The sequence below is a fragment of the Antennarius striatus genome, chromosome 18, assembly GCF_040054535.1.
Source record: "Antennarius striatus isolate MH-2024 chromosome 18, ASM4005453v1, whole genome shotgun sequence".
Classification (NCBI taxonomy): domain Eukaryota; kingdom Metazoa; phylum Chordata; class Actinopteri; order Lophiiformes; family Antennariidae; genus Antennarius; species Antennarius striatus.
In genome coordinates, this window is record NC_090793.1 from 3,924,563 (window position 1) to 3,936,604 (window position 12,042).

The following is a 12,042-nucleotide window of genomic DNA, read 5'->3' on the forward strand; positions in this document are numbered from 1 at the left end:
AAATCTAATTGCCTCCTTGGAAAAATGGCCAGTGGCAGTACAGGCTAATATAAATCTCCACTCCATAATATACACAACTAGACAAAGCAATTGATGAGCAGCAGTCAGACATCACACTATGGAAAACAATGTGTGAATTTCCACCTATTTTAAAACAGCAGAAATACACTAAATATTATATGGATGGATGGGTGGATGGGTGATGGATGGACGGATTTCAAATCGACTTGAGGACCATTTCCCTCTGGTGGGCACAAGCTCAAGGGCAAGAAAAGAAGCTCTCTCTTTCATAGAAGGAGGAGAAATTAACAAGAACTCTCATGCCGTTCGTGGTTCAAAGACCAACTCTTTTGTCTTTGCTGCTGTTTGGTTGTTTTCAGTCACAAGACATCAGTGTTTGCATTAATGAGTCATGTGTGGTTGATGATAACAGTCTTGATGAAGATGGTGATAATGTATGTAAATGCATCATTGGAAGTTTAGACATTGGATATCAACATTCTGACTTCATGGTTTACACATTTCACCACATAGGTGACATCTTTGATTCCAGTGGGCTTAGGTGTAAACACAGAGGAAGAATTAAACGATGGGGAGGAAAATCTGTCATTAGGTAATTTAGAAAATGATTGCTTAAATAGCACACTAACAGCTACTATGCTTACAACTTCAGTTATTCTATTATCATCAAGAAAACATCTCATAGAATATCATTTAAAAAGAGGGTAATTGAGGGCACCTTGGTAATTTAAATACCAAAAAATATAATCAGTTCTTTAGGACTCCAAAAAGGACACACCAATTATATTATCAATGAGAAATAAGTGATAGATGTTCAGAAGCTCACCTCTTTAATGGCAGACATTTTGACAGTCTCGTAGTAATGCAGAGGTGCATGGGGTGTATTCATGTCGTATCCAAAGCCAGCAACCGCCACCTCATCACAGTTATGCAGCGCCATCGTTATAGCAACGGTCCCCAAAGTTGGAATATTCTGTAGTGAAACCAGAGAGAGGCTGTCAGGATACAGAGTGCACGCACGCAATTTACTTACTAAGACTGAAACACACACAATTCATATGACAAACAACATCCGCAGTTTTGTCATTTTCATCCAACTCTGAAATTCATTCATTCATTCATTTTCTGTCACAACTTTATCAGCTGTAGTGGGTCGCGGGGAGCTGGATCGCATCCCAGCTGGATTAGGCGGGGGAAACTCCGCCTGTGCCAAAAACACCAGTGCACCGCGGAGCCACACACATATGGAGAAAAACACTGCGGTCAATTTGGGACATCTACAGTCAATTTGGGACTGATCAATTAGCCTGAAGCGCATGTTTGTGGAGGTGGGAGGAAGCCAGAGAACCCAGAGAGAACCCACGCAGACACGGAGAGAACATGCAAACTTCGCACAGAGCGGGACTGGAACTCAGAATCGCTGTATTGCGCGGCGACAGCGCTACAGATCTTACATTTCTGCTACAAGCTGAGAGATTCATGCCCCCCATTCTCGTGTATCTACGTCCCTCAGTCCGGCCTACCTCTGTCTTTGTTCTGCTCTGTTGCAGTTAACTGACTTTGAGCGCTTGGTGATTAAGTACTACCTCTAAGACACGACCCCTGCAGACCCTGCTGTGACACAGTTATCTACAGGGTTGAACTACGCTTCCTAACTGCCTTCGGCTGCCAGAGATCTGGGGGGTACAAGGGATGTGTGTGTTGCATGTTGGAGAATGAGAGGGAAAAAATTGTCTTGGGGGGAAAAAAAGTGGGAGCAGGAGGAAGAGTGAAGGGAGGCCCCATTTAAATCATTACCCTGATTTGCAGCCCTCAGGGTAGTGGAGCTGAACCAGCAGCTGGTCAACCTCCTACTGCGTTTTCTAATACAGATTCATTACTCAGGCACACACAGACACACCATAAACACTAGTATGACAAATAGATCTCATCATTAATTTCCAAATATATAAATATAAACTATAATGGTCAGAAGATAGAAAAAAGGGACTGTTCTAGAAAAAGAATGTGCCAAATTTCAGCAGCTTGTGTTGTGTGAGACACACACACACACGCACACACACACACGCACACACACAAAATGTGCAAACAAAAACGACCAGCACACACACCAGATGCCCACATGTGGAACACATGTTTCAGAATGGAGTTCAAGCAAGGGTGTACTGGTGGCCCCAGAGGGCAGAGTTATGGTGATACACTCCTCATGTCCTCTCCAATTCTCCAACTTACCTTCCAACAAAACACACACACACAACTTAACAATACTTAAAAAGCAACCTGCTTTTTTCTTATGCATTTCTGTAGACTGGATACAGTTTGCATTTCAGCAATATCAGCAATGAGAAATGGTTTGGTATTTCCTTTAATCTACTTTTTTCCCTCTTGTATTTTCAAAAGGCAGTAGTAAGCTGCTGTTCTGAGGTGATCAACCTCAAAGAAAGTCTTCAAATCAAAGAGTTCAGCACAATAATCGAAGTAAAGAGCAGATCTTCAATCACATTTAGAAACTATGTTAATTTCAGCTTTCCAACTTTACTGCAGCTGACTCTAATCACACATCCCGATAAATAAGTGACAAATATTAATAACGAAAGATAATTCTCTCACAACTGCACCATTCACGCACGCACCAACACACTATGGGCAATTTGGAACGGTCAATTAACCTGAAGCACATGTTTTTGGAGGTGGGAGGAAGCCGGAGAACCCGGAGAAAACCCATGCAGACACGGGTAGAACATACAAACTCCACACAGAGCACAACTTGAACCCGGAACCACCTTGCTGCGCAGCGACAGCTCTACCCACTGCACCACCATGCCGCCCAAAAACAAATGGTGTGAAATGCAACTTTCATAGTACTGATGATCAGTGGGTTTTTTTCCTTTGATTCTCTTTCTGTGCAAATCACCACTTCGCGTCAGCACAAAAATAGGCCAACTTTAGACGAAAGTCTGGGAAATCATGTTTCAAGTGTGTACCTGGATGTGTCTTACCCCTTTGCCCATAACGCCATTGTTGAAGGGCAATCCTATAAACTGGAAGGCAGCCTCCTGGATGAAGTAGGGATTGAGAATTCTGATCTCAGTTGGCTCGCGAGGCACATAGTGAGCTACAGACTTCCAAAAACCTTCTGTTCCCCTCTGAGACATTAGAAAAGAGACAAAACAGGGAGGAAAGAAAGCAGAAAATTATGAATTTGTGGTTTTTCTCACTGAACAAAATATGTTTTCTCTACAAGGTCACAGTCATGTGCCCTTAACACAGACCTGACATTCTTATGATGACACAACAACCACAGACAGCCAATCGCTATTTGCCAAACAAACATCAAAGTGAGATTATCCTCTATAACACTGGCTTAAAAATAAAGAAGTCAACCGAGGAGTCAGAGCCCCTGCCCCATGTATGAGCACTGATTACAGACTTTGCTTTTGAGGCTTAAACGGATGAAGTCAGTTTGAGGGGGCTCAGGGGACATCAGTAATCACAACTAGGTGTGTGTATGTGTGTGTGTTTGCGTCAGTGTTCCTCTAAAATGTCTTAGTTGATTGATTTGAATAATATGACAAGACTGCCGTCGTCTTGTCTATGGATGGACGGACAGAAGGACTGAAGGGGTAGAACAGGAGGCAGAAGCTTCAGCTATCTGGCTCCTTTACTCTGGAACGATCTCCCGGCCTCGGTCCGGGGGGCAGACACCCTTAGCTTATTTAAGAGTAGACTCAAAACCTTCGTCTTTGTTAAAGCGTATTATTAAAAACAACACAGATTCTACTAGATAAGCTGCTATAGGCCTAGACTGCTGAGGGTCTTTTCTCTGTTTCTCCCGTTACTTTAGGAGCTTCTGTTACCTCTACTGATATTAAATGAGATTTACTGCTGCTGCCTACAGAGTTCATTTGACCTCAAGAAAGTAATTCGCTTCAAGACAAATTTGTGCATCCCAACATGACATTTATGCATCCCAAAAGTAATAACAGAATATACAGTAGAAAGTATACGCAAGGATTGACTATTGCCAAAAGTACAATATAAAAACTAAACAAACTGTTAATTTTAACAATTTTATTAATAAGGACGCCATAACAATTTCAGTAAAAAGGAAAAAAACAGGAAAATTACATCTTATTTTTATCAAAATGTTACAGCCTGGTGGTCATTCTTAAAAAAAAAAAAAACAGTTTAAGAAATAAATAAAGATGTAATACAGTTTTGGCTTTTTTTGCTTTTGCTTTTCACTCAATAGTTTTCTTTTAATTCATATATTCTACGGTGGACACTGCACCAAGCTGACAGAGCCTTCTCCACGCACATTTTTTGTAAGCTGCATTTTGTCTTGGGTGCTGACATCAAGCAATGGAAAAAGTTGCGTCCATTTTGGGTTCGGATTTTTGCTGGTTTTCGCTCGGCTTCTTATTCCGTAAATCGCGGAAAAAGGTAGCATTGATTTTTTTTATTGTATGCATTTAAAGCTTGCGTCCAAGAGACGCACATCTGATGATCGTGCCTCCCTGTCAAAAAATGTGCATCAAAGACGAAACGATGCACTGCTGTCTACGTATGTGCTTCAACTCGACATGTGTCGAATAAGTATGGAAGACAGGAAATCCAAAGGCCTGGAAATCCCGCCCCCGCTTCAGCAGTTAAGAGTACGATTATGAATGCAAATTCTATCTGGCCTATCTGCTACTCTCTCTTTCTCTCTCTTTTCCTTTCCCTGTCTCTATCCCCATTGTATTTCCTTTTCCACCCAACCGGTCAAGGCGGATGACTGCCCTCCAGAGTCAGGCTCCGCCCTCCAGAGTCTGGGTCCTGCCCCGAGTTTCTTCCTCAATTAGGAAGTTTTTCCCCGTCACTCTCTCTTATGCTTGCTCTGGACAGTCCTGTTGGGTTTCTTTGTCTGTTAAAGTGTTTCAAAATGTCTGATGATGTGATAAAGTGCAATATAAATAAACGTTGATTGATTTGATTGATTGACATTTTTTCACAATGAAGCTATAAACTTTCAACATTTGTGACTCTATTAAAAACTCTACTACACTATTATCTGTCCATTTAAATTAAGATATTACAATAAAAAGACTAGAAAAAAATGATGATAATTAAAGGGACAATCAAAGCTCAGCAAGATGTCTTTGTCTGCTCCGTGATCGAACTTCTGCCTGGCTGACTCATTCATCGTCAGTATTTTGCCAGGCCTGATGAAAGAGTGTAAGTTTTAATACCGGCATATAATTGTGGAAAAGTGTCAGTTAAGGATGTGTTCTGCTTCCTTGCTGGAAAAATTATGAACCTTCAACATTTAACCACAATCTTGTATATATACAGATGAGATACACATGAATATCATGAGGGAGGATATAAATTGTTAACTTCTTAATAAAAACTAATTTACAAGTTTACATCTCCAATAAATGTGTCTCTTTACCTGCAATACTTCAAACACCAAATCAATATAAACAGTCGTACAACGACCTGGCAGTGTGTGATTGACTTTATAAAGTGCAACTTCCTAAAAGACATGAAGCCAATAGGGTCAGCAGACATAAATGAGAATCACCTGTTCAAATAGTCACACACACACCCACCCGCCTTTGATACGGCAATGGATCACTGTGTCCATGTGCACATGTGTGTCTGTGTGTGTGGATATGGGTGCACGTGTGATGTCAAAGGCAGTAGCAACAAGTCTGCTGGTTTTATGTTTTAACAGTGGCGGCTGTTTTGAACGTTGTTCCAGCTCTGTGCCTTCAGCAAGTTGTAACAGGAACAGTAGCTCATCTCTCCTGTCAACACAGCTTGCATTTGCCAGGAATCTATTTAGCAATGCTATTTGGATGTGTGCGTGTGTGTTCGTGTGCGTGAGTGTGTGTGTGTGTGTGTGTGTGTGTGTGTGTGTGTGTGTGTGTGTGTACACTGAACAAAGCATGTGAAGCATTTTTATTTACTTTTTATTCCAGCAGGCAGAGAGGGCTAATGACACACAACACACACCCCTTACTTTAAACAAAAATGACCTGACATGTACCTGCACACTAATGTCATTGGGTGGAGAGCTCTGTGAAGATATTCAGAGAAATGAAATTATAGGTGGCGTCGAAAAAAATGTAAGAGAAATTGGTAAGGATTCAGGATGTTAAGAAGGGAGTGGGTCATGTGTACTGTACTGTTACAAGATTAGGAATGTGTGAACTTGTTCAGCGCTACAAATACCTCGCAATTAGCACAGACAGGACAAAGTGATGACACTTATGGTGGAAATTTGCAATACACACTCCACACTTGTTTTGACACTTAATTGTCTCTAGAGATGCCATTAAATAAGAGCAGTCAAAACCTGGTGAGTTAAAACACTGACCCAAGGTGGCTTTTGAAAGAATTGGCAAAGTCTTATCTAAAACAAATTAAAAAAAAAAAAACAGAATGCAAAAATATTATTTTCAGGAAGGGAAGGGAAGCAGAGAAGTTCTACACCTCACACTCAAACTCGCAAGGTGAACAGAGGTGAGGTTTTTGGGTCTGTTGCCAGGCTGTGGTGAGGGAGGAAATGGCTGGTTCCCTTCTCCCCAAAAGTTCCATGATTAAATTGATCTGTTTATTAGATTTAAGTGTGTGACTAAGACTGTGTGCTCCAATAAGGCCTACGATAAAACAGCCTGGAACTAGGAAAGTAAATTGTTTGCAACAGATGGAGATTCCAGAGTGAGTTTCTGTAGAAATGAAGTACAAATTCTAAATCAATTTCAACAAAATCATTATGAGAGTGAAACAAGGCATTATGTTTTCATCACCTATTAATCTGAAGAATGATATTTCTGCTCACAAATCTGTTGCTTTTGATGCTTCGTTGACTGCTTTTCCTTCATTTTCTCACACTACACACACACTTTGTTGCTTTATCATATAATATTTATACACCATATATCAATGGTATTGCAACAAATACCAATATGATTATGATTATGTAGTGCAGTTTTTAGGCCTTAGGGATCTGCGGTTGCTCGGTTCATCTGTCAGTTCCTTGCCTTCCAACGCTTCATGGTTTTGGATTGAACCTTGTTTATTACAGTTACAGACTATCTTCAAGTTCCTGCATGTTGTAAAATTTGTTGTAAAATAAAGCAAAAAAAACAAAACAAACCCACACACGCGACACATTTCTAATGATTATTTTTTCTCTCAAAATGTCACTAGATATTGTGGTTATGTTGTAAATGTGAAGTCTTCAGTGGAATTCGGATGCGTGAGAGGCCTATTCGGAAGACTGACTTATGCACAAATGGTGAATACCTATAAAAGCAAGTTGGTACAAACACACCTGGTGTTAACAGCCATTTTGATTATTATTAGGTATCCAAGAGCCTAGTAAATATTTTTTTATGACAACTTATTGTATTTCATAGTATATAGGTCTCATCATGTTTCTGTCTGTAATAATGGATCCTGTATTTGTACCGACCTAGGGCATTAAAGGTTTCAGCATCAGCATCAGTCCTTATAGTGGCACAAAGATGCAAAGTGTCTATGTCGATCACACTCAGTCAAATGGAGACAATTCGGATGCTGTAAGTTTATAGAGCTATAGGGCATAAGAAATTAAAAATGGTTAAAGGCCTGACTTGTAATTGGAACTCCACTAAATCAATAATTTTATAATAAGTCACCAACAGACATGTGATTAAGCGCTTTACAAATAAAAGTTGATTGACTGATTGATGTACCTTACTGAAAGCAACAACAACAAAAAACCTACCAGCACACCACCAGTGGTCCTTAACTAAAAAGTTTTAAACTGGGAACTATTGAGCCTCAGTGAAAAGGTGTCAGTAGATGTAAGCTGCTGCTATATGTGCTAAATTCTACTTCTTGTGCACAAAATATTAAATGTACGTAGATGATCATTCAACATGAACTACCTTCCTTTGTAAATGTTCTTGATGTTAAAGTGGATGTCATTAATACATCACTGTGAGATGACTACTGCCATAACAGCATTCAAACTCTTTATGCCAGTGATGTCAATTTCAACAGAAGTTTTATAAAGTCTATTTGTCTTGTAATTTCACAGCTGCAGGACGTAAATCACAGCTTTGCTAATTGTCACAAAGGGAGCTTAAAGTTGGGCATTAGAGCAGGACAGTGACAGGAGAGGAGGGCCAAATCTAAGTCAAGAAAGTGAGGGATCAAACAGATGGAGTAAGTCTCAGAAGTTAAAATTATTGTAAGTGTAAAAAAGAAAGTACTTTTTCTTTGATTCTTGCCTCATCTGTACTGCAAAGCAACAAAAAAGATAATGGACTAGTGACGGTCAAACATTTAAATAAGGCTGCCCTGCAAAAGCACGGCATGCACCTTTGCTGATGTATTAAACAACATTTAACTTTCCACTTTACTTCCTCCTCAAATGTTAAATGTCCATATAAGAATGAGTTTGATGTAGAGCCTAGATTTATCCAATCTTGGTTTAATGTCTTTCGTTGCAATTTGGTTTGAACGTGTCCAATGAAATTTAAATCACCTTAAAACTTAAATGTTTCTCCGCAGTGAATGAAGCATGTAGCTCAGTTTATAGTTCCTCAGGGACTAAGTGTAGCAACGTGGAGCAGTGAACCAAGCTGTAACACGAGGGCAGAGTGAAGATTCACATCTGTGGTTTTAAATACATTCACAGTAAACAGACTTGTTTTCATGTGCATGTTTGATTCCAAAGTGCCACCTCTTCTTGACTATTGCCTTGAGATCTATCTATCCTCAGTCCTGAACTTGGATGTGTTTGATGATAACAGGGAGAACAACTCCAGTGAGATCAACTGGATTCCGGAAGGTTTAGAAACAAACACAGTGACTCTGGACTGCTAACAATCACAATTAAGGTTGCCTTGGGGTCAATAGCACCGTGTACATGTTAAAGAGTCTCGCCATATACAAGAGGAACCAATTGAGAAAGAATGTTTGAAAAGAGAGGCTTCCAGAGTAGGTGGTTAAAACCAGGCACAGCAGGGGATCGTAATTCCTACAGTCCCGAGAGTTAAAATCTTGGATAGCTTTTGTTGTTTTATTTTATTTTATTGCTTTTTGTAAACCATGAATCTGAAGCATTCCCCAATTTGCCTTAGCTTTTTTTGACACATACCAAGACCTCTGCCCTCTTTGAGGTCACAGTAGTTTCCTAACCTCATACATTATCCAGTATGTGAAACCCTTGTGTCCACACTCCCAAGATGGCGAAGATAAAAACAGTGCCACTACTTCACTCACAGCAACCTGACCCTTTAGACATTCAATATGGTGGTCCATAAACACCAAACTGACAGATATCCTTTGCATTAGCACATAGCATTAGAATAACCATAAGTTAACCATAAGTTATAGTCCTGAGTGTTAATCATTGTGGGCTAGGTCGGTGAGTCATTTTTGAAACACAACACTCATACTAATCAGTGACATCCGGACTCTAAGATAGTCCCTTGGTTCATGTTCAGAATCCATGTTTACATGTATGTAAATGTTTATGAATACATGTATGCATGCTTCTTTGTGCTTCTGCACAGATGCATGGACGTAAAAAAAGGGCCATATAGACGGTTTTTTTTCATTATTTCTGTGCTTTCAGTGATAAAGAGTTACAATAAACGTGTTGAGCTAAAATGACTGACAAATCTATTTGATTTCAATATTATAGTAGGAAATCGTTTGAAAATATGATAATAGCAACTGGTTGCTTAATATTTTGCACATTTAGTAACGGCCTCAGAGATGTGTGATATTTTTAAAATACTGGCTTTGCTACTTTTGATACTTGTGGTTAAGAACCCCTGGCTTTATTTCTATTAAAAGAGAAGTGCTCTTTTACTCAAATTGTCTCAATCCTTCATTTATCTCTGAGGCCTGCACAGAACAGGGTATGCTCCTGTAAACAAACAGGAGAGATAGAACACCAACTCTCCACCTTGGAACCCCATGTTTATCACTAGCTGTATATCCTTCACTGCTCTGTTTGAAAATACCTCTGCATATACAAACAACCATGGCAATGTGAGTAAGAACTGTGAGTGCGAGCCGTGTGCACAGGGGAAAAATTCAAACTAGATAAATAGGAAAAAAAGAACATATCAGTGATTGTGGAAATCCTGTTTGAGTGCAGTTGTAAACAGTATGTTACAGGCAATCAACCAGACTGCTGTTCATGTGGGATCAGACTTAAAAGAATATGACAATTATAATCATGTATACCTGTAGCAATGTCTTCTGATGCTGCAAAAAGACAAAACCATGTCCAAAATCTAGATCTCATCAAGTGGGTAAATATGATCGGAAGTCTGAATTTTACCCTGAACTTTATGATTCTGTGCATGCAGGAACATGTGGGAGTTAAGAGTGTACGTTTGTAAGACAGTGTAAAACACTAAATAACAGATTGGGAAATTGCCTCGATAATTTGCATTCTGTTCAGCCATCCAAGACACAGCTGTAGGCATTTGAAAAGTCACAATAGTGTAGGACTGTTGAACATCCTGACAACTGCCTGGATGAGTCACCTGCGGCTGCATAACAACTGTGCGCCACCCACTAACCTTTCAAAGCAGAAGGAATAATACTCTTGCTTTCATAACTGCATCCAGAGTGAAGAGAGAGTTTGTATCCCTTTCAGCAGTGAATGTACAGGTTGATCAAAGGAATCTCTTGCTGGAAGAAAAGATATAAAATCTTCCCAAAGTCAAAACAGGTCGATCAGATCTCTCTGGTATGGAATACATGACATTATGTGTGTTCCTGAACTCACAGAAGGCATGTACGGTACATATACACGTAAATACCTCTAAATGTTTATGTATCCACTGCTTTATCTATGCTCTGTCCAATACAATCAGAGTCAGACAAAAGCCATTTAGAAGCGTGCTCTTTTCATGTTGTTGATATTAGTTCGAATCTACTTTCACTAGTATATAGATATGATTTTGTTATTTCTGGTAAATTGTATTGTTGGAAGAAAAAAAAAAGGTAACTTCAGAACTTGTAAAATGCCTTAATGCTACTCGTGTTGCTTGCATGCAACAACTTGAATGCCACCTACATTTTTAAAAATGTAGGTGTGATCTGTATAATGACAAGCATTTCAATTAAAAGAGAACTGCTAAAGTTTGTTTTGACATTCCAGAAAGTAGGCTTATTTGTATTTTCATGGAAAAAAACAGGTGTATATATATTTAAATCATTATTTTCGTTCTCACAGGATTGAATAACCTTAAAATATTATGTGCAGATATATAACGCTGTCAGCAACGCAGCCTCTTATCTCACTGGTAAGGCTAAAATGTTTTTTCGGTATTCCGAAATCAAGTTCCATTAACAATTATTTCTTGCGTGATTCGTATGTGTTCTATGTATATGCCCATAATGATGCAGATTTGGAGTAAACAATTGGCAGAAATAACAAGTGTGGAAAAATAGGGTGAACTGTCATGAAATTAACTACAGAGGATTTATTCAAAAAGATTATTCACTGGTCATTCATGGTTCTTCGCACAAGGTCTCTTCTTGCATACAATCATCAAGGCTCTTACCAAATGATTTTTAACCATGAAAGGCATTCTTTCTCCCTCAGCAGATCAAAGGGAGCTGAGTCAGACGCCAGGGGCCAGATCAATTATCCCAGGCAACCATTTCCACTGTCCAGTCCCTCTGATACCAGAAAAATCTGCATCCTATCAGAGGCTAAAGGGGCCATCAGCCATCCAAGTAGACTATTTTCTTACATTTTACATTATCATTACCTTCCGCAGTTCTTTTTATTTTCCCCTGCTATTATCCTATTCCCTTTTCCACTGGATGCTATTGTTACATTCCGCTTCAAAGCGGTGATGTATTGTAATTGTTCGTGTTTGTGTGTTCGTCTGTTTGTCCGTCTGTTTGTACACCAAATATATTCGCAACTGTTGCAGTTAGAAAGATGAAACAAAAAGCACATTACTCTGGCAGCAAAGGGGATGAAAATAAGTTGATGACCTTGACCGT

General features: G+C 39.4%; 1 protein-coding gene across 2 annotated transcripts in view; it reads right to left on the reverse strand.

Moving 5' to 3' along the window:
- The window catches only part of st3gal3b (ST3 beta-galactoside alpha-2,3-sialyltransferase 3b), a 63,447-nt gene that overhangs the window by 4,895 nt on the left and 46,510 nt on the right, over positions 1-12,042 (reverse strand). For both annotated transcript variants that reach the window (XM_068340924.1, XM_068340925.1), the window contains 2 exons: positions 3,021-3,167; positions 848-994 (listed from right to left, as the gene is read on the reverse strand). In XM_068340924.1, coding sequence (XP_068197025.1) covers positions 848-994; positions 3,021-3,167 — 294 coding nt within the window. The remainder of the gene's footprint in view (positions 1-847; positions 995-3,020; positions 3,168-12,042) is intronic.